This window comes from Alligator mississippiensis, chromosome 6, assembly GCF_030867095.1.
Source record: "Alligator mississippiensis isolate rAllMis1 chromosome 6, rAllMis1, whole genome shotgun sequence".
Taxonomy (NCBI): domain Eukaryota; kingdom Metazoa; phylum Chordata; order Crocodylia; family Alligatoridae; genus Alligator; species Alligator mississippiensis.
The window spans coordinates 9,553,582-9,577,145 of NC_081829.1; the positions used below are offsets into that span (position 1 = coordinate 9,553,582).

At 41.7% G+C, this 23,564-nt stretch overlaps 1 protein-coding gene across 2 annotated transcripts in view; it reads left to right on the forward strand.

Moving 5' to 3' along the window:
• Window positions 1-23,564, forward strand: part of KDM1A (lysine demethylase 1A) — a 55,165-nt gene that overhangs the window by 11,940 nt on the left and 19,661 nt on the right. The window contains exons 3-7 of one of the 2 annotated variants that reach the window (XM_059729615.1): window positions 10,925-10,984; window positions 15,279-15,412; window positions 17,073-17,151; window positions 17,920-18,012; window positions 20,495-20,601. In XM_059729615.1, coding sequence (XP_059585598.1) covers window positions 10,925-10,984; window positions 15,279-15,412; window positions 17,073-17,151; window positions 17,920-18,012; window positions 20,495-20,601 — 473 coding nt within the window. The remainder of the gene's footprint in view (window positions 1-10,924; window positions 10,985-15,278; window positions 15,413-17,072; window positions 17,152-17,919; window positions 18,013-20,494; window positions 20,602-23,564) is intronic. The other variant, XM_059729616.1, reaches the window with a different exon arrangement.

Consider the following 23,564-nt stretch of genomic DNA (forward strand, 5'->3'; position numbering starts at 1 on the left):
CATGCCCCTTCCCCACTCCTTCCTCCCTGCCCCCTCCTTGCACTTGGGATGTCTTGGGCCCTTGAGGTGTGGCATCTGCTTATAAAGGGTGCCTCTTACTTGAGCTTATAGTACTTGCCCCCATAGTTTTTAAGTAAGTGTAACAGTGATTTGGGGAACCCACCTTAGCACCTACCTCTTGATGCTCCCAATCTTCTTTTGTGTTCCTGTAGGCTTCCTCCTCCAGGATGTGACTCTTCACTGTATGCAAGCAACAGAACAAATATTTCCTGTTTATTGCTTTGTCTTCACTGTTCTGCAGCATGAGAAAAATGGTCCTACCGGAGGACCTCAAGCAATGGCCTGGGATGCATCAGTTATGGGGGTGTCCAGAAGAAGCATGGATTTCTGCCAGAGAGCAGAAATCTCTCAGAAAATTGAGCACCGTGCCCCTGAAGCCTGGGCACTAATAAGGTCAATGATAGACTTTCCTGGAATAAGCCAGCTTTTCTGCTGTGCTAAGTGAATATGAGGCTTGTTTTGGAGGTGGGGATGACAAGGAATGCTTTGTATGCCCTTCAGCTGTGCCCATGTTGAAATAGAGTTGGAGTGTTGTAGTTGTGATGGTTCAGGAGTAGTAGAGGCAAAGATTTAGTTACCATGTGGTTGGTCCAGTAAACGATACAGAAAGCCTTTGCCACTCCCAGGTTGAAAGAGATTTCTTGCTGTCACTAACTTCCTGTTGTTTATTACCTACTGAAGCCCTTCTTGCTTGTGCCCTGCTCAAAAGCAGTTGACTACTTTGTCTGGTCTGTTTACAAATCTTACCCATAGTATCAGCAGCATATGCCCAATTCTCCTTGGCAGCCACTGCATGCACACCTGCACAAAAGCACTGTGTGCTCCTTTCCCAGTCTGTTCATAATGCTGTTAGCATTTTTCCTGGTTAAGTGCACTGTTTGCATGTCCAAGGAGACCACAGGTTATATTCTGAAGACTGCTGTTATAAGGGGTTTGTAAAAGATTACAGTTCTGCAGTGCATTTATTAAGTCTTAAGCTTGTTTGACTTTTTTTCTGCTTTTAGTTGTGCTCTGTTGGTGTGGTTGGGGGAAGGGAAAGAAACTTTTTATGGTTGTAGATAAAGGAGGGGAGACTTGCAGAACACTAATCCTGCTTCGAGCTGGAGGGAACTATACCATTAATCTTGTGCATGGCTCTTCATTTTCTTTTCAAGATGTATGGTAGTGTTTTGTTTTGAGGAGTGGGAGTGAGAATCTGGGAAACTAAACCGTCCCATCACACGTAGGTGTCTAGAGAGGTATTTCATAGATTTCATAGACATTAGGGCTGGAAGGGACCTCATAAGATCTTCAGGTCCAGCCCCCTGCCCAATGGGCAGGAAGTCAGCTAGGGTAAAAGGATTCCAGCAACATAGCATCCAAATGTTTCTTGAAAGTGTCCAGAGCAGGTGCTTGCACTACTTCTGGGGGGAGTCTGTTCAGACAGTAAAGAAGTTTTTCCTGATGTCCAGCCTAAAATGGTCTTGCAGGAGTATGTGACCATTGGACGTTGTCATCCCCTGGGATGCTCTGGTGAACAGACATTCCTCCAGATCCTGATACACACCCCTGATGTACTTATAGGGTGCCACCATGTCACCCCTGAGCCTGCGCTTCTCCAGGCTGAAGAGTCCTATAGCTCACAGCCTTTCTTCATAAGGCCTGTTCTCTTGCCCTCTGATCATGCACATGGCTCTCCTCTGGACTGGTTCAAGCTTCTCCATGTCCTTCCTAAATTGTGGAGCCCAGAATTGGATGCAGTACTCCAGCTGCAGCCTCACCAAGGCCGAGTACAGTAGGAGAATGACATCCTGGGTCTTGCTTGAGATGTGTTGGTAGAGTTTTGTTCGCTTTGCCAGCTGTGGTATTGCACTGGTGGCTCATATTCATCTTGTAGTCAATCATGACCCCCAAGTCTTTCGGTCATGGTGCTAGCGAGTGTGGCATTGCCGAGCCTATAAGTGTGATTCTGTAGGAAAGCTTAACTGCAGGCAGAAGAAACCACTGGGATTGTATGGGAGATTAATTTTCTCACAGACATGAATTACCAAGCAGGGTAGGGTATGTAGAGTATGCTGCTCCAAGAATCTTACTTTTTTGTGGGGTAATTGCATCACAGGTTACTGGGGGACTGGTAGTGTTTGAGACCAGAGGAGACAGGAGTCGGTGTCCCGTCCGTGTCCCTGCCGCGTGCCCGCCCCCCCCCCCCCCCCCTTTCTAATTTAGAAACTGGAACCCCTTCCGGTTTCTAAATTCTCCAGGCTGGTCACCAGAAACCCTTTCCCCCCTTTGCCCAACCTTTGGGCTCACCCTCTTTGGAGTACCATAAAACCAGAGATCTGTAAATACACATTTGCAGGTGCTGCCATGCGGACCTTATTAAAGAGGGGGATACATGCACTCACCTTGGCTTGTCTCCCTCCCCCCAAGAAAAAACTCTTGCACCTTTATGGGCCCCCTAGCAGAGGACCCCCAAAATTTCATTTACCAGACTAGCTCCACCATCTTACAGATTAATATCCACTAGCTGTGTCATCAGCATTGCACATGCTGAGCCTAGTATGTAGCAAGCTTTTGGGTATCTGTGGCTTGCTGGATGGGTGGGGTCAACGATGCTGACGGCTTATGGACAACATATTACTACTGGCAGGTCTGACTCATGTCCCAATGTCTAGGAATTCCCTTTATGCCAGTAATTAGGGCTTTTTGTTCCTTCTTATTACTGTTCTCCTCCTCCACCTTAGATCAGGGGTTGGCAGCCCCCGGCACGTGTGCCAGCATGGCATGCAAGGCCATTCTGCTCAGCACACCACCACCAGCCTGGACTCCAAGCAGTTGCTGCCAGCCACAGAGCCCAGGCTGCTCCCAGCTGGTGGCTGGGAGGCTGCAAGGCCTGCTGTAAGCAGTCTGGGCTCCATGGCTGGCAGCAGCTATACAGAGCCTGAGCCGGCTGCAGCCAGGAGGCTGCAAACAGCTGCTCCAGGCTCCGGAGCCCTGGCATCAGCTCCATACTGCTGGCAGGTGCACATGTGCCTCGGAGCAGGCAGCGGGGAGGGGCCTGAGGGAGCACAAGCCTGGCCTCTCCCCCACTGTCCAGTGCACCGATGCCTCTCTGAAGCCTGGTGCAGCTGTTTGCAGCCTGCCTGCTGCAGCTACCCAGAGCCCAGGCCAGCTACAAATAACTGATCTGGGCTCCAGAGCCCCAGCATCAGCCCTGTACTGGCAGTGACTGCATGTGTGCCTCAGAGCGGACAGCGGGGCAGGGGCCAGGGTTGTGCTGCCTCAAGCCGCTCCCCCACTGTCTACTCTGAGGTGCGTGTGCACCCGCTGGTATAGAGCTGATGCCTGGGCCCTGGAGCAGGGGTGACACCAGCCACCTTCCAGTGTGGGGGCTGGGCTGGGAGGCTCCACCCCTCCCAGTGCTGCCACCGCTGCCCGCCTGCCCCGCTGAGCCTATCCCACACCCAGCCCCACTACCAGGAGGAGGCTGGCACTGCCCCTGCTGGGAGCACCACACCTTGGCAGGGTGGGTGGGTGGTGCTGGGAGGGTGGCTATTTGGGGGGGCTAAGGCAAATTTTAGGGTGGCTATAGCTTCCCCAAGGCCCTCCTTAGAGCTGCCTCTGTGGATGGCTGGGGCATCAGTGGGCTGCACTGCAGCCCAGGGGCCAGCTCCCCAGGAAAGCACAGGGGCTGCGGTGGGCCCAAGGCATTGTTAGGTTGAACTTTGCCCTGTGGCCCAGCAGCCTGGCTCTGTGTCTGGTTCTGTGTCTGTGTGTACGCGTGCACACATGTCTGGTTCTGTGGGGGGGTGTGCATGTGTCTGTTCTGTGTGTGTTTTTGCATGTGTGTCTGGTTCTCTGTATTTGCACATGTAATTCTGTGCGTCTGGCTCTGCATTTGTCTCTCGTTCTCTCTCCTTTCCTTTTCTCTTCTTTTTTCTCCTCTTCTTTTTTCTTTCTCTTCTCTGTTTCTTTTCTCTTTCCCTCTTTCTCTCCTTTTTTTTTCTCTTTTTTCTCTCTCTCTCTTCACAACATGCTTAACAGAAAAAAATACACAACAACAAAGGTAGTATATGAAGTTTTATTTATCGTCACCCAGTTTAGAATTTTTAGAAAACCTTGTATTTACTGTGTTTAAAAAAAAAAAAAAAAAAAGCAACACTTATGATGATTATCTATATTAGTATGCAGCACATCCTGCCATATACCCCCAGCCCATTGTTTTTTTCTCTGGCATGCCGGTACTCTGGCACTGTACAAGGTAGACATTGCAGTTTTTTTGGCACTCTGGCCAAAAATGTTGCCTACTCCTGGGGCCTTAGATCCATTGCTCAGCTAAGGCCACATGGTGCCCTTGCTTTGGGAGGGGATCTAAACAGTTTAAATCTCTGGCAGACTCATAACCCATAATTTTCAGCCATTGCTTCCAAGGCTTTCATCTTAATTTAGTGGCTTAATAGTCATTGCTTCTAAGGCTTTCCTCTCTAATGCCCGTAAAGATCAGGGGTGATTTCTAATGCAAATCCTATCTTGACTCTATTTTCCATAGTGTTTTTGTAAGTCCAATGTCTACCTGTCCAGAGCGCAAGCTTATAAGGAATGTGATATTTTTATTCTTTTTCGTAATTACCAAGATTGTTTGAACACCTATCCTGCAAAATAGAATATCTTATCAGAATTCATTACCTGGGGGCATGTCTCACTTGGACAACTGCTCTACCAACCTTTCCGCTGAGTTAGTGTCCAAAGTAGCTTCCCGCCTTCCACTTCTTGGTGAAGAAGTTACGATTGGAAATTACTGCTTGTCTTGCTGTGCAAGTGGAGAGACCCAAAACACTCAATTTGCAGCCTGGATCAGGGTCTATAAGGTCTCTCCTGCTGCAAAGCATCTTTCTCTTTCCTGGGCTCCAGGTTGTTATAGTCATAGTTTGTGCAGTGTTGCATGTATTCTCTTGTTTGATATACTTCTAGCCGCCATCCTACACCTACGCTGCATGTTCCATAGTCCATTTGCCCTAATTATTGTGACATTACTCAATTGAATTCTACTGTACAATATTCAGGGACCGTTCAGAGCCTGCCTGCCGTCCAGGATTCACTGACAGGAGCTCTTATGTCATAGTCTTAACTGTGTCATCCTGGTATGAGCTACAGCTTCTAGCAGCTTTCTTCAGTGGAACTAATATCTTTCTAGTGGTTTATGGCTGAATGTGTGCAGTTCCATCTGTGAAGTTATGCTACTGGCATTACCATCTGCTCTGCTCTTCTTTTGAAGCAGCCCTTTCAGCCACTTTATTTGCTTTAATATTCTGAGTTTTCCCTTTTCAGGGGGTTTAACTTTTCTATGTCAGTTGCTTCTTGGTTTTTGCTCAGCTAGATGAGATGATAAATGATAAAATACACGACAAATTGATAAAGCCACAACTCTGTTTCTCCTCTTTCATTAATGCAGTCATAACATTAAGGAATCAGAGACCAGTGTGATTCAGAATAAATTTAATATTTTGTCAGCTGGTTGCAGCTTATTTGTATACTGTGCTGGGTAGGATGTTTTGTCAGCCAACATCCTTACCAGTTTTGAGGTCCATTAAACCTAAAATTGTGTAGGAGGACACACTTATAAACCAGCACTGCCCAGAAGCAAGCATTCACATGTGCCTTACCTGGAATATTCCTAGTCTACAAAGTAAGTCTTCCTGAGCTACTCTTCCAGCTTCCAGTAAGCGGGTTTTTCACTAGTCGTGGGGTGTTAATAGCACAATGTTTCCATTCTACTTTCCTGCGAATTAACTGCGTAAAACATAGTAAATGATACATCATCACTTTAAAACAACAGCAACTTATAACTCATGGATAACCTTTGCATAAAATTGAAGAGTAAAAAATGTATGCATGCTTTTATATTTTAAAGACCATTTTTGTTAACTTGCAGAAAATACAACTGATTGTGATTGATGATGATTGTGATCTAACAATAGTAATATTACTAATATTTTCAATTTATAAAAATATTTAACATCATTATGTCCATAAAATTGATGTTTGTTGCAACCAATTAAAAAGTAAACCAGTTACATAACTAGTATCATGTTCTATCTGTCATGTACCACATGACATACAAACTATGTATAAAGCAAAAATAATAAAGAAGATCCGCATGGTCCCAACTGTTATACCAAATGAAGTAATTTTTCCCCTTCTTTTGCAGGAGCCCTAAAAAATGGAGAAATTGAGGCGAAGTTAGATTAAAGAGAAAAAACTGTCTAAAATCTATCTTGACATACATGATTTTAAGAGCATTTCTTAGGCAGGGCCTTAGTTCATTGTATTAATGAGATTCAAGGTTATTCTTGGATTCTTAAAGGTTAATGAAGGCTGGTAGTTTTGTGTTACTAGCCAACTATTATTTAGTCCACTTACAGGCAAAGGTTTGCCAGGATACATGTTAAGTTTCCATTTTTGTTTATACTTCTGCCTTTCAATTTCTTTTGCAGGTCATAAGTTTTAAGACAACTGAATGTATCTAGCTTCAGCTGTAAATTCCTTGCTTGCTGTTAAATGTAACCCCTTTTTAACTTGCAGGTCTGCTTAACCAAACTTTGTTGACTTTTTTTTTTCCCCTTGAAAAATCCTTCCAGTATCATTTTCATGTGGCCCCTGAGGACGGACTTATGAGCGTTCTTTTATTTTAATACTCTGATGCCCTTATGTCTAAATAGAGTTATGAGGAATTTGTTACATGGTAGGTTATGGCTTGTTTTCCCCCTGCCGCTTTCCCCACCATTATACAAATTCTTCTCCTCCCCATATAAAGGGATGAAAGTGTTCACAGGTTGTACAGCATCAACTTCTTTAGGCTTTTTAGCCTTTTTACCAATGCTCCCCATTGGGATCTGTTCATAGTCATCATTTAGGGACAATTTTTCTTTTCCTTATTGGCTAAATCATTTATCTGCAGCACAGCACAAATCATGCCTATCCTTAAACTCAGTTGCTTTCTCTCTCTCTCTCTTTGCCCTTCTTGAAACTAATGACTACAATAATCTTAGCCTTGTCTTGCTTGATTATAGCAATATGGGCTTTTAAAGTAGCTTATAAATTTTCCTGGGTCCCCCTGATTTGTTTGTTTTTAGAATCACTGGAGCATTTTGTGCCTCTGTCTTTTCTCTTTTCCTCATTTAATTCTTCCATAGTCGTACCATCAAGTAATTTCTGGGCTTTTAGTATTGTAGGTTCTGCTCATCCAGCTTAGATACCTCATCCCTCTGCTTGTCCTTCCACTTCTAACCCTCCTTTTTAAAGTGTTCTGCTTAGTGTTTTTAAAATCAAACTACACATGTGCATGTTTTGCTCACATGCTGCTTTTATGGTTTGATCCTTCATTTTCTTATTGTTTAGGACTGTTTTCTTAAAATCTTTCGCTTTCTTCTGAAGCTCTTTTTCCTGAAACCTGTTGGGCTTCTAAACTTTCTCCTTGTTACAATATACGGTAGAGATAGTAACCCATGTTAGTCTGAAGTCAAATAGAAGGCAGGGACATTAGTCATATGGGCCGTTTATAGACTTTACATTTTTCTAGGTTTGATCCAGACTACAGCCGTCACTATATATACGTGGACGTCTGTAGTCTGAATGAAAATTATCTATAAATCCAAATTAAGTAATCCTCATTGAATCCTCAGCAGCCCACACTAGGCAATTTAAGCTGTATTGATTAACCTGTATATATGGCAGGTATCTAAGGGCTTGCTGTTGCTTGTGCTCACCACCAGGTGTACTAAGTGAGTCCAGTTTTGTGGCCCTGAGTGGTGGTTTTGCTTGTGGTGTCTTCTGCCCCCTGCCCTCTCTGCTGCAGAAGTACAGAAATGCACAAAAACCTCCCTGGTGGTCAGTGATTGTCTATTAACCTGTCATTCAAATTGAAATTTGATTTGAACTGTGTGATGCAAATCAGTTAACACTGTTTAGAAAACGGTGAGCATGTTTACAAATGGCCCATATGATTGTCCATCTGACCCCTATTTAGGTATGGCAAGCTGTTCCTGGTCCTACCTAGTCAATCCTCCTATACTGTCTTTAGAGTACCTTCCAGTTGTTCTTATGTTGCAACCCCTGTCCTGGTTAGTATCAGCTGCTTTTGGGGTGTGTTACCTCTAAATCATGTGGTCATACCCAGGGATGCTAATTGTTGACTGTGATTTTCTGCAAACTGTTGCATGTTGACTGTTACCTTCAAATATGGCAAGGGATTTATGGATGACCCCTAAACTTGTTAAAGCCCTTTTTATCAATAGCAGTACACATGCACTTAAACTTCTAAATACAAACAGGTAGTACAATTACTGCTGAAATATGAGTACGAAGTATTACCAGTGCTATAGGGGAGAGCCAGGAATAGTCTTTTTGTTCTTGGTTTTTGTTGGGTTGTTTTTTTTTGCAGCCCTTTTCATAGTTAGCACCTTTAGTTTTTACCCTGCTACATCTCCGTTTATGTAGTCCAGGATCTTTAGAGGTTGTAGAGCAGGCTTTGGATCTTTCCCCTACTTGGTCAATTTTAACTATTTTTTCTTTTTGTTTTGTTGAGATTTTGAGCAGCCAGTGTGAACTGGTTCGCCAGTGGTCTTAGAAGTTGTTAGTTAAACCAGATTTCTGTCCTCTGTGAAAATGCCTTTCCTGGAAGGAAGCATCTCTCATCTCTTTCTCTATCTGTCCTGGCACAGACCTGTGAATGCTTATTTCCTTTTCTTATCCTACGTTCTTCATGGTCACGCGAGAAGAATTGAAAAGATTATTTAACACTTCAGCCTTTTTTCTTTTTTGGTCTCCACTCGATTCAGGCTTCTTTTTATGGGTTATCAATACATAGCAACACACAAGTAGATTCATAGTTTGTTGATTATCAATATAGTTAAAGTTATAGTGTGCACACTTGCATGTCATGTACAATTTAGATTTTCTGTAAAGGATACAGTATTAGCAATCTATGTAAATGGTTAGGCCTAAAATTCTGTAGCAGACCTTTCAGCCCTCCCCAGCAACCCCTTTTTAGGCAAATTTAGTATGAAGTGCAACAGTTGGAAATGAAGGAAATGAATTTCTCTTAACAGTACCCCATATAAATAGCGCAAAAGTATCACTCCTCCACCATGGATAAATTTAAAATGGGGCTCTGCAAAGCCACATGCAGCATGTATATTAGTACTGTTGTTTGAGAGTGAACTGGCACCATCTCTGGAGGAAACATAGAGATAACTAATACTTTTCTTGGGCATCTCATTCTTGGGTCATGCATGTCAAGTGCCCTAAAGCAGCTTCTGTGAGATTCTTTGGAGTTTTATTTCTCAAATTGTTAGTTTACATTTCTTTGATTGTCTGTTTCCTGTTGTCTAATTTTATTTTCCTTGTGAACTTGGGAGTTCTAAGCACATGAGTAATATGCGAAAGGTTACAAATATCTTTCATTTTACTATTAAGAAATTAGATTTGGAGTGGGAATTGAATTCTTAATTAAACTAGGATTAAAAGCAAATTTAATAACTTCAAATTGTATCCCAGCTACAGCAAAAAGACCCATCAAACCCTAACAAAGAATTTGAACCATTGTGTGCTGAACCTTGGGGTAGTCAACTGTCTGATTGAGGATGTCAGAGCAGTCTGAGGATGTCACCTTGAACCATCAGGACCTAGGAAAAGGCTGCTGTCCCATCCAGCTACCTTGAGCCCTATAAATCTGTTCCACTCGATACATGAGATGTTTGCACTGAAGGAGTAGTTACTTGGTGTGCTGGGTGTCAGGACATTCCCTTGAAGCACTCTGCTTTGAAGGAGCCTTGACATGAGTCTAGACTTCCAAACAGTGCTGAAGTGTTTCAAAGCATCCCACTATTTCCTGGGTTTATTTGGGCTGAGAAGATAACAACATCTAATCATAGAAACACGTCTCCTCTGAGCTAATCTCTGATATAGTTTGTCCTCTGAAGGTTAGTGGTGCAGTAGAAGGTGACACCTCCCAGCTTGTTCCTGCGTGCATTATAGATGCACTTTCCCTGTTCTTGGGTTTACTCAGTTTCCAAATAATATTTCAGTCCAGGCAAGTCTATTGTTTAGAACCTGTTGACAGGCTCAGGTAATTTTAGACCCTTTTATATCTCTCAGCTGGATGTTTTGCATTTCCTCATGCTTCCAGCTTGGGATATATTGAAACTGTTCAGTAAATAAATGCCTTACAGCACTGGGTGTATAGATGTCCATGTTCATGATCTGTGCATCATCGGTATTGAAGCATTCAACTTCAAAGGTTGTCTTGGTGTTCTGATGAATTGTAGGTGACCCGGGGCAGTGAAGCAGATAATGTTGGCCTGAACCTTTCATAGGATTCATGGTTCTTCTCCCAAGCTTCGAGGAAAGGTTTGTGGAAGAGAAGGAAGAGGCTTTACAAAATGGTTCACACTGTCCTCTTTCAGTTAGGGAACTGCAGGGATATCCAGAGCAAGATTGTCCCAACGTTTGCAGCTTCAGACCCAGAGGTTCTGGCTGTACCCATCCACCCAATCTTCAGACCGGTAGTAAGACTTGTAATCTTATTATTCCACTCCCAGCTGTTAATAAAGCTGATCATAAGTGTTTAGCCATCAGGAATACTACATGCTATGTACTTCTAAGTTTCCCACAAGAACCTGATGTAAAAGGCTTCAGTAATGAGGAGAAAGCTGTAGAAGACTAGAGTTTGGTGCCCCGGATAGATTCCAGAAGATAAAATTCTCAGAAAATGGTTTTAGTTAGTTGGTGAAGCTTAATACTTGAATCGCCAGCTGCTGGGCCTTTATGTCCATTATGATTTAACTTATGGAGTAAGGTCCCTGAGTTCTCCTCTTTCCTTCCACAGGGCAAGCAGGAGGACTTCAAGACGACAATTCTGGAGGGTTTGGAGACGGCCAAGCATCAGGTGAGGGTGGCGTTTGATGCTTGCCACTTAGTAGCAAGAGCCGCCAAGTTAGGGATTGATGCTTGCAAGTGCGCATGGGTGTGGGTGTCCAGATCCTAGCAAGATGTTCAGGAGAAGTTTATACTCACCTGTTGAGAAAGGGAGGGATCTTTTCGAAATGCAATTGAAGGCTATAGCATCTAAGGAAACAGAAACTAAAGCTACACCGAAATCCCTCAGGCCGATCTCTCAGCCCTCCACTCCTCTCCATGTTTGGAGGAGTTCAAAAGTGAGAACTGGTATTTCTTGCCTAGCTGGCTTTTACCCATTAGACTGGTATCGAGAGCCCCAGGCTTAGAAACTCTGGGTCCTTTTTGAAGAAGCTTGTAGATTTTTGAGAGGATTGAGTTCCTGAGCAGTGTCCCGGTGTTTAGCCCCGAAGACTTACCCTACTAGGTAGATTAGCTTTCTTTTTTAATAGACTTGGGTCATAAATTATATCTAATATATGATCCAAATTATTGAGATCTAGGGTGTACATAAAAATTGATTCTTAAGTACTTTCACAGTGCTACCAAAATAGTAACAATAACCAAAACGGCCATCTTCCTGCCACTTTGTCTGTGCTATCTGAAGAGTGAGAGTTTTAATTTAATGAAAGGAGTTATGGGTTCTAAGAACCATTCTGGACTTTGAAGAAGTAAACCTCTTTGAAGGAAACAGAATTCAGGATATCATCCCAGGGATGCATCATCACCATACTTAAATGAAGGAGTCTGGTTATGTTTTGGACATCAGTACCAATACATACTGAGTTACCGTTAAATATTACAGACTTCAGGCTGACAGAAAGGACACAGCACTTTTTTTCATTTTTAGATATATTTGCAAATTTGATATTACATCAGTAGTGAGCCATTTCTAAGGATGTGCTTTACCCACTTGGATGAGTGGAGTGACTGCTAATTAATTCTTGGAAGGTGTTGAGAGCAAAATAGTTTGCCCTCGAATGAAAAATTCCTCCAGTGCTCTGAAAAGGCCCCAGAAAGGGTTTTAAATGGGGCAGCATCCAACAGAATCTTTTGGCATGGGTCGTATGAGAAAGAAGACTACTAAGCCATGAGCTAGATTGAATCCTTAAGAACTGTTGATATTTGGAATAGGGAGCTGGCAAATTGTGTATGTGTGTGCGAGAGAGAGAAAGAACAGGAGAATCTCTAAATGCGTCCCTGTGGCAATCAAAGAGGTTGCCAGCCTTCTATGCAAAATAATGTGTATTGAACAGTGGGTTGAGACTCCTTCCATCCCTTCTTCAGATTCCTTTTAGAAACCATAGTTCCTGAAATGATGAATGCTAAATGATTTCACCTATCTGAAAGCAATCTCATATGTGGGTTTTTTTGCATGGAATCTGCTTAGAAAGGCTTTAGTTTTAAATGAGGTCTTCTGATTGAGCCATATTGAAACATCTTATTTGCCTGTCGACTGTATTATACATCTATTTCATACTAGTTCCAGGTCCTCTCTCTTAATATCTGCTGAATCCATAAACAGTCTGTTTGGACCATACCTCTAGACCTTTTATGGGAATGGAAGGTGCTTTCCCCACGGTTCTTTGTAGCCGCAGGAGTTCTGGCTCTTAGGATTCATAAAATACAAATGTTGAGTAAGCTACTTTCTAGTTACCAAGGAACGTGGGGCTTGGCTTATCTCCAAATTCTCTCCAAGTTTTATTGGGAGTTTTTTAGTACTTGTTTGGCCAGTAGGTTTGTTTCGGTGTGGCTTTTTCTTTTCTTGACAAAAAATCTCCTGAAGGTCCAGAAAGGCTCATAAAACAGTCTAGTTCAGCTTTTGCTTTTTTTTAATTCTGCTTGGTTGGCCTGTCTGAGAATTGCTTTGTTGCTTTTTTTTGTTTAACTATTACTTGATATCAAGGGCACTTTTATTTTTGTTAGTTATACTAAAAGTACTGTAGAGAATTTGTATCTTGAGCTTGCATCTGACAGTATTTGTTAGTGTAGCTCTGTGTTTTTTACATACATGGTTATTCACACATTGAATCTCGGTCTTAGATCAGAGGTTGGCAACCTTTCACTTCTTGCAACCCAGCCTGAGCAGCAGGCTGCAAATCTCTGCCCCCTGGAAATGCCCAAGAGCATTGGGGATGGGCAGATTCTACAGTGAGGGTCAACACGGATGCAAGAGAGCGCAAGGGAGGGCTGTGGAGCAGATGGGTGGCATGGTGCAGCTTTGTGCCACCAATCCCCCAAGCTGGATCAGACCTTCACGATCTGGCCCATTGGCTATAAGATGCTGACCCTTGTCATAGATCAATGGGAAAGAGCTATAGATTAGGCAATGCCTTGGGTAACCAGTCTTGGGGAGTGACATTATACCCTCTGTAACAGAAAGTTACTTCATGGCTTAATAAATATTGCAGTCAGGAAAATCTGATATTTGGCATAATTTTGCCTATTCTTCATTTGTTTTATTCCCAGGTAACAGTCTAGATCCACCTAGACAGTTTTTTGGGTTCGGTTTGTTTGTTTTTTTTCACATCCTAAGTTGTCCCTGTAGGCAGTCTATTGATAATTGGTTCTTATCTTTCCAAATAAATTAATATCTGTCCCATAACAGTTGTTTTTAAACTGCATCTAATTATCTTCAATTTTGTGATATAAGCCTGCTCAAAACTTAGTGGTATGCCATAAGAATAGTTTCACTAGGGCTGTACAGAAAAGATAATCCTTCTGTCTTCCTCTCATATAATGCCAGACATTTTATACAAATGTCTTTTTCCATGATACACTAGAAGCTTATATCTCATTTGATGCTTACTGTCACCTTGTGGGTGCTGATAGTAGTTCCAGCATCAATACTTACTCATTTTCCTTTTATTATATGTATGTGGCACTTATTCTTTGAATATGTTGGCATGTTGTTTTTTTTCCAGGTTGAATCTCCTCTTTTCTTGCCCAAGTTTCTTACTTACTTAGGTTATATTCCATAACAAAATCTAAAGATTTTTATACTCGTCTCACTTGGGTTCACATCTACGTGTACTTGTTTTGCTTTTTGTCGTAGTCAGATGCACGTTTGAAGTGAAATCCAGCTATGCTCCTTATGCAGAGACATCTTTGTGTACTATTATTTGTGCACAGCTAGTTTGCAGTCTACCAAACTTGAGAAATATCATCTGGATATTTTTTTATAATTCTCTTCTCCCCCCAAGTTGATTTTCATCTGTTCTAAGCATGCTAAATGTGCAAGTGTCTTTGAAGAGTCTTCCCATATTGAGAATTGGATCCTAATTTGTCCAGTCTTTTAGGTTTTAACTTAGAGTTCCTGAAGAAACGATAGAAATCCTTTCCTTTTATTTCACTCAAGAAAATACAGCAAAGACATTTGTAGAGAATCACATTTTACCACTGCTTATGCTGTGGCTATGTGGATTAGATTAAAGGAACAGATGGTATATGGATTTTTTCTAGATTTAGGAGGAAAAAAAGCCAAGGTTAAATCAGGCTTAATGTAGGTAAAACCTGTGAAATTAGAGAAAAGGTAACAGGAAAGTATACACTGTCCTTAAGTCAAGAGAACCGTTAGCCTAGGAGGAGCACCCAAACCTTTGTAAAGCTTGAGTATTTGGTGGAAGAAGTCGGAAACCATATACTCAAAATAACTAAATCAGTTGTTTCTTTTAAACACTTCAGTTTTCATTTTGTTTTGCTTTTTTTTTTCTTAATTTTTTTAGATGCTTTTTTCCTTCTGCTGTAGTTTTTGCACAGGGTAGAGTTCAATTCACATTTGTAACTCAAACTACTGATGCAAGATTAAGTGGGGTACACGATAGTGGCTTTTAATCTTTGACAGGGTGCCCTAAAGAGGAGGGAGAACAGTTCTCTTTTGCCACAGGGGCCAGGATGCAAAGCAATGGTTTTAAGATGCAACTGAGCAGAATTTCATAAGACCACAGGAGAAATTTCCTTACTGTTAGCGGAGTAAAGCAGTGGAATAGACTGTCCAGGGAAGTCATAGAAATTCCTTCTTCGGAAGTTTTCAAGAGGAGTCTGGGTGGGATCATCTAGGAATTCCTGCATTCATGCTGGGATTTGGAGGTCTCTTCCAATTCTATGACTAATTGAGAGACAGCTGGCTTGCAGAAATAAGTAAAAGGAACTGGTGAACATGTGAGACGCAATCATCTGGCACATGCTAGGATATTTGCATGCAGTGTGCCTTAGTAGAAAGGGGAGCCTTTGTATGTACTGGTTACTTTTGCATTACTTGTAGACAATCTTTCTTTTTATTGTAGGTGTGGAAGGGGCAGCTTTCCAGAGCAGACTTCCACATGATCGTATGACATCTCAAGAAGCTGCCTGTTTCCCAGACATAATCAGTGGCCCACAGCAGACTCAGAAGGTGTTTTTATATATCAGAAACCGCACAGTAAGTGTCAAGTTATTGGGAACACTGATGAGAAGTATAAGAATTTCTTATCTTCTAATAACTTCCTAAGAATGACTCCCATGAATAGTAGTTACAATCTGATGGTGGTTTGATAAGTTGGTGGTCTTGTTTCATTTCAGAAACCCCATCGCACTGGTCATTAAACTAGTTTTTATCTAGCTCTGGGTTGCAGCAATATAGGGTAATCCTTAACTGGTGTTGCCCTTGAATTGTAGATGCCATGAATGCTCTAAAATTTGATGCCATTCTATTGCTAGATTTTTTTTTTGGTTTTTTAACTTCTAGAAAATTTTTATTTAGTGTAGAAACTTTATTCAATCTCAAGCTAAAATTGAGTTTCTTAATGAGGCTTGAAAAATACCATTGGACGCTGTTGTTTGAGAGCGATAAAACATATTTTACTTTTTTGGGGGGAAAAAAGTGCTTATACATTCCCAACTGAAGCACCTTTGCAACCTGGAAAGTCTGAAAAACAAGTCATCCTAAGAATTGTTCCTTAGACCTCCTGAGTTCCAAAAATGTCCTCTTCCCCTTGTTGAGTCTGCTTTTCTATTACCCTATATTTTGGGTATTTTAGTCTTTCTCATTAGGTAAAGTGGGTGGGGAGGATTTTGCCCCTTTATACCCATGTAAGAGGCTACAGATAGTATAGAGCAACATGCTTAGAGCCCTGGGGCACAAGCTTTCCAACAGCCAGTAATGCTTTAGGCTTTTAAGTCTTGCAGAGATGAGGGCACTAAGACAATGTGTGTTAAGTTTGATTTAATGGACTTTTCTAGCAGCACAAAGATTTTGTGGCAATACTGGGAATAGACCTGTATGGGTAAGGCCTGATTCACCAGGGTGAAGTGCCTTCCCAGCAGAAAATGCATGAGAGAGGTGAAGAACAGGCTGTCTCATACAGTCAGTATATAAATGGGGCTAATAGCAAGAGAAAACCCACAAGGTTGCTATGTAGTATGCAGCACAATCCTTTTTGAAGGATCCTTTTGAGCATATAGTAATCAAGTCCTCTTGTTGCAGTGGCAGGGGACTGAAAGTGCTGCTTTCTCTTCTGCTTGTTATAGGGTTAGAAACATGTTAGTATTTTTGCTGTTGTGCTCTGTAGCTGTATGTAAAGGCTGGACATGGTAATTAGGGGGATTCTTGGGGTAAATGATTGCCTGCAAGTGCAGGGCCAAGGAGGTCCATTCTGACCTTTGTTCCTGTATTGCAGCCAGTCAGATAGGTAATACCTCTAACTCGTATGGGGAAACTGCTTGGGAAGAACACTTAAGTTGGAAATCCAAACACCAGAAGTTAGGAAATGCTGAAATTAACTGATTTTTTTTTCTATGCACGAACAAGCTCAGTTAAGATTGCGTGGTATTCCAGCATGTCCATTTAGTAACCGTAATGTGTTTGCTGGGGACATCATTTTCTCTCTTTTTGGGTTGGCAAAAAAAAAAAAATAAATCAGTGAATTCTACTGTCTAAGAAAAATGAAAAAGGGGATAGCTGAGAAGTATTTCAGTAAAGGGTAAGCTTTTTGATTTATAAGTTCAAACTCAGTTGCAGTGTTTTATAAAGTCAAGGTATACTTTCAGTCTGAATCTCTCCATGTAAACATATCACACATACTGGTTTTGTTTAAATACAGTTACAGCTTTGGTTGGACAACCCAAAGGTTCAGCTGACGTTCGAAGCAACTCTTCAACAGTTAGAAGCACCTTACAACAGTAAGTCAACTGTTTCTTGATACAAGCTCATGATTTTTGTTGGTTACTTTTTTCCCCTGCATTGCTGTTGCTCGTCAATCTTGCTGATTTGGTAGGGAGTTGGGGTTGCATAATCATGGCACGTGTGAGTGATTTGTTATTTTTTGTAAGGCTGAGCTTCATCCTTTGAGTAATGAGTTCTCTTATATATTTACTAGTTTCTAATATAAATCATCCTGTAAATTATTAAAAGGACATGTTACTAGCATCTTATTGGTCTCAGAGGTCATTTTTATACATGCATGTGCTGCACCACTGGGCATTTTGAAAAGCACCTGGTGCTGCAACGCTTGCAGCTGTATAAGCGATGAAATGCATGTCAGCACACAGAAAATGGCAGCGGTCCACTTTTAAACTAAAATACATCAAAGGTGTTTTAGTTCAAAAGCAGGCTGCCGCCATTTTCTTTGCGCTGACTTGCATCTCACCACTTATACAACTGCAAGCGACAGCTTGGTGCGCGTAAGCTGGTGTGCAGAGCAGGCTCAGATTGAGCCTGCTCAGACGTGCCATATCTCTGATGCATTGCAGCATGAAAAATTACATGTATAAATACCCAAAGCATTTCCCATCCTGCCATTAAACTGCGTGGAATGTGGTGACCATTTTCAGACTGGGACCATTATACTCCAAATATTCCTGTCACAAAGCAATCCCATATGAGTGTGTAAGTATGAATTGTTTGTACAAAGTAATTGCATACATAATTTAATGTTTTTTATTCTGTAGGTGACACTGTGCTAGTTCATAGAGTACACAGCTATCTGGAGCGGCATGGTCTGATCAACTTCGGCATCTACAAACGGGTGAAGCCCCTTCCAAGTAAGCAGCTCATAAACTTATTTCAGATTAAATAATTATGCTTTCCTGGGATTTATTAGGTCACATTTTGGGCTTTATTTTTAATATCTGGGTAATAAAGGCACTTTGTTTAATGACTGGTTTGGTTCTCAAATTTTCCTTTTTGGATAAATAAAATGTAGTTCCAGGAAAATTGCTTGAAAAATTTGAAGGTATTTTGTGTATTTGAATTCCTTTGTCACTCCTCATCATGAGTGCTTCTTGTGTAAATTCAGTTAGCGCCAGACAGGAAGATTTTACATGCTGAATTTTTTTTCTTACTTTTTGTTGGCAGCTTTACATATCAAGTGTTATACACACTTGCAATGTGCTTAACCCAAATGAAGTAACTAATAAATGACCATTTTGTTGTGCAAAAACAATATATTTTCCTTGCTTAATAAACAGATTGAGATAAAACCATTTTTTTCAAATGTTGTACAGGTGGTAGTTGTGATGTGTGAAAAAAACAACAAAAATCCCCTTTGAATGATTGTTTGTGTGTACTTTGCACTGTGAGGTGTGCATGTGCTTCACACATTTTGAGATCAAAGCCTTTGCTTAGCAGTATTCATCTGGTGTGCTGGAGCCGTGCTTTGCATGCCTTCTGCTTTTCATTTCCCCTCCACCATTACCTGGCTCAAGATGGAGTGTTCCTGCTGTCCTTGGAGGTTGCCGGTTTTTTACCTCAAAGACAGATTCCTATCTGTTTAAGTATGGCTTTTTGACAGGTTTTCTTTAGAAGCATGCCAGCGATCATTTTTGCATTCATTCTCCAGAGCCAAAGAAAAGACAGTTTCTCTAAGGCCAAATAGCCTTTCCCAACAAGCTTGTTGACTCGCTTGTCCCTAAGCCTGAAGCCTCCTTCCAGTATAAACTGCGGTCTACCTTTCTGGTCTTCATCTTTGATCCTTCAGGAACTGTTTGGGTCCAGATTGCCACAGACTAGTGGGTCCTAAATATGTCAGCTGGGGACACTTTTCTGCCTAATCACAATCCCTGTTCTATGTCCTCTTCGGTAACCTCTCTTCTAGACCACGATTTGAGGCAGTTTCCATGAAAAGCCGCGTTCCCTGCAATTTTTGGCAGAATTTCCAGGAGAATAAAACCATACTGAAAATTAAAATGCTAGCTCCCTAGTGGGAGCCAGCAGTTTTCACAACCACTGGCGCACAGAGGGAGCCAAGATGATAATTGCCCCCTCCTCTCTGGTGCTGATTGACCGAGTGTGCTGCCTGTTATGTAGCCTTGCCCCTCTCTACCAATCAGCATCAAGGGGCAGAACCACATGAATGGCAGCCCTCTCAGCCAATCAGCAGTGTGGGGTGAGGCTGCCATCCTTGGCCAATCAGTGGCATGGGGGGTCTTGCTGCAAAAAAACATGAAAACAGCGACGGTGATCGGCCTGCAAAATCTCCTGCCTGCCTCCTCCATTTTTTACTGATATTTAAAGCAGTGCATTCTGTGTATGCAAACCCTTAGACCGTGCCCCTGTCTCCTGAGTTTGAGGATTGTGCTCTAAGGCTTGTTTGTCTCTTTTTCCATTTTTTCCCCTTGCAGTGTTTTATTTAGCATTTTAATAACAGTTAGTTCAGTGACAGCATGAAAGGTTCCATAGTTGACAATCGGTAAATGATTAATGGGAGGGGAGTAGCACTGTAGAAATTTAGCTCCCCCAGCACTACCTCAGAGCATTATAAATCTTAGTGTACGTGAGCTTTATTAAGGAGCAGACTTAGTCACATTCATGCAAGGCCAGCTGGTCAAGTACTTGTGGAGCACTTGGCCTTTCATGAACGGGCAGCGTAGAAGCTCTGTTCAAGTAGCTGCTGTTAACTTTCGCCGTAGTTTACCTGAAATTCCCAGTTAACCTCTGCTGTTTACTGAGGGTGCAGACAGATGACACATGCTATGTAGTAAATTGGCTTGACTGTGTAATAAAATGGGAGTGGACACATGAAGCACAGTTCTGTTGCATAATAAATCACATTTCCTGGGTAAAATTGTGCCTTGAAGAAACAGGAAGTGAGGACATTGTAGTGAAGGAATGCTACTATACAGAATGCATGATGTCTGCTGCCATAATCGATTTTATTCATTCCCAGTATCTGTTTGCTCAACGCAGGCTGGCTTCTCTGCGACCTAGGGTGCTGGCAGGAATAGGTGTAATAGTGCCTACTGCGGGCGGGTAGCTTGGAAGAGCTGATCATGTGTCCCCTCTTTAATACAGAGTAAATTTATTAGAGTGAAATCTGGGGCAAATCACTCGGTAGCAATCACTTTGTGTATATCTGCATCCCAAGTGCTGAATATTACCTAGTTACAAGAATGTTATACTTAGCAATTAAGAAATTAAAGTAGCTGATTTCTTACTTGAGAACTTCAGGGCTCCATTTGAATTTAGACTCTTGGGCCTGTAACGATGTATGTTTGCCCATCTTAATTTTTGCTTTCATCTCTCTAGCCAAGAAGACTGGAAAAGTGATCATTATAGGATCTGGAGTGTCTGGCTTGGCAGCTGCTCGTCAATTGCAGAGTTTTGGGATGGATGTCACCGTTCTGGAAGCCAGGGTATGGACTTGCTGTTCAAAGAGAATTCAGTTAAATTTAGCCAGTAACCAGAACTAATTACACATTTATATGGGGAGCACCCTGAAAGAACTGGTAAAACCATATGAATGGCCAGTGGTGATCTAGATGGGCCGGCATGTGGCTAGATTCCCTTTACCTCAGAAGCAGAAATATATATATTTTTTTCTCCACTTAGGGCATCAGCCCCTGCCTCTTAAGATTATGCTGCTGCCATTTTTCTGGCCTTTTGTAGCAGGGTCTACAGCCTATGCTGTCTTCTGTTTGACCAGGCACAAAAATATAATTAGGAAGGTCCTTAACATCTTCCCCCTTTCTCCATGATCATGAGAGGCAAGTCTTTGGCAGTTGGATGCATTTTTTTCATTAAAAGAGTTTTATCTCAGAGTCCAGTGACTCTGGACATCTTGTTTATTCCTTTACATTTTCCAGCAATCTGTATAGAATAAAGCAGCTACATGCTGCACTTTTATAGAACTATCAAGGCAATACTAAAAGTCCTATACTTTGAAAAGAGAGAGTTTCGTCCAACAGTGAAGAAAACTTAATCTTCCATGTAACTTTAGCTAGATAAGCTTGGGTTAGGAAAGCTTTCCCTGGGAAAAAAAACCCTGGATCCAGCAGTTTGGTCATATCCTGTGTGAAATTCAGCTTAAGTGAACCAGTTTTGTTCTTGCTTCAATACAAGGTAGTTCTGTGGCACCAGACCCAGGTATGTGGAATGTGCATGTTCTATTTGCCTTCATTTTGTCTGAGCTGCAAATACTTCCATTTCCCTCTCCCACTGAGGTTGGACCACAAAAAAGATGGATTTTGTGAAAGTCATTCCTGTTACCAGTGGTGAACTTGTGTTCAGATCCTTCCCTTCTTCAGAGACCTTTTTTTGGTGTAAGGCTTGGCCTTTCACCTGAACCCATTATGTGCCATCTTAACACCGTGGAGTGTGACTTTTTTTTCACGTGGTAAGACTGTTTAATATGCATTTAAACTCAATCTGCACTCAAGCCAGCTGGTTTGATGCGTTTCCTGTTAGTTTGAATTCAATCTGATGGTGCTTCATAGGAACATATCTCACTCGCTGAACCAAAAACTCCTCACCTAACACCATCCTCTCATCCTTTTAAATTCAGATTTTTTGCCCCCACCACTTTGCTTGGAAGTCCATTCTAAAATGCATTTGTCTGATACCAGGATAAAATCCCTGTTATCCAGCATTCTGCTAGCTGGAATACTCTATTAACCAGCACCAAGTCACCATCATCCATCACCCCGTGCCGCTGCCACGTGCAATCAACACGCACCACTGCTGCGTGCAACCACCTGCTCGGCTACTGCTGCCACTGTGTGCAGCCCCCTTCCCCCCGCTCCAGAAATTTTAGATATCCTGTATTTTTACATAACCAGTACCTGGCATTCCCCAGTCTTGCCAGATAACAGAGATTTTACTGTAGTTAGAAATCTTTTTTTCCCCTACTTTTCTGTTTAAACACGTTCAGTTTGTAGCCATTTCTTTGTTAGATGTTCATTTCTTCTCTTCTTGCTGGTTCTTGCTACTTCATTGATGAATAGTCTTTAAGGTCATTTGAAAACATCTAAAATCCTGTTAATGCAATTGATTTTTTTATCCAGTGATTCGTGCATATATTCTAATTTGTGAACCAGTGTGCATCTCTTCAAAAAGGGAGAGAGGTGGATATGATTCATAAAACCATAAATTCCTGCTAATAAAAAACAAACCCTGATAAATGCTGTAAGTTGATTTCACTCACTGCACATATTAAATCTTTTTTCCAGTTTAAATTTTGACTTTTAGCTGTTACCTCTTGTTATGCCTTTGCTAGGTTAATGCCCTTAAGTAGGTATTTAGTATTATCAAATAATCTCTTAAACGTTTATGCTAAGCTTAATGCACTGAGCTCTTTAGACCATGAATCACTTCCTTGTAGGTTATCTGAAGTTTGTTCAGTTTTAACAGCAGACGTACTATTATCTTACTTAATATTTCATGTTTTTATGTATTCAAGGATAATGCTTTTGTCACCTTCCCACTAGGATGTCCTCTTCACTTGACTTACAATAACTCATGAGTCTCTTTTGAGTCACGTTCTCCAAACTATTCTCCAGTTCTGGGTGACCTCCATTTTCCTCCCACTCCCAACATGCATGGTTTTGGAGTTGGATTTTGTCCAGTTTTACTTTATCAGTGATCTGTCTTTATTATCCACTATCCTTTGCTATCTGCAGGTTATCACTAGTAACTACATATTTTCTTCCAAATCACCGATTAAATATTACAGACGTTAATTTACAGGAATTTACTGGATTTGGTATGGGGATGGTTTGCAACTCAGTTTGTGATGAATTAAGTAGCTGCTCAGCTGCTTGCTGTGGCATTTACTTCAAAGGGTGCTACTTCTCTGATCAGCGGGAGCAGAGCCAGATCCCTGTGCATCTGATTGGCAAGGTGGTGTCCTTTGCCCAAAAAGCCTCATCAGACAGCTGGGAGACCTCTGGTCCAACACACATTTTTGTTGTGATCTACGCCTCAGCTAGTTCACATAGCATCAGTGGGCTTAGGGATCCAACTCTCTCAAGTATCAGTTCTACTATAGTCATCTTTTGTATTGATAATTATCTCATCTATGAGAGGACCTATTAATAGATATAAAGTTTGTTTTATTTTCAGCGGTTAAAGCACTTTGGTGGGGGTGGTACTGAGATGATTATCAGTACAGAAAACTGCTATGGTATGCATGTGTAGACACACATGCATGCACATACAATATTTTATTTTATTTATAATATCTTTAGGTTGTGCCAGCTACATTCTGAAACATAACCTTTAAAATAGCAGTTTAGTCCTTGAAATTTGGAATGGGAGTCTAGCCCAATCCACATCATTGGAGGATTGTTCTTTTCTGTATTGTGCTGTAGATGCATGTATG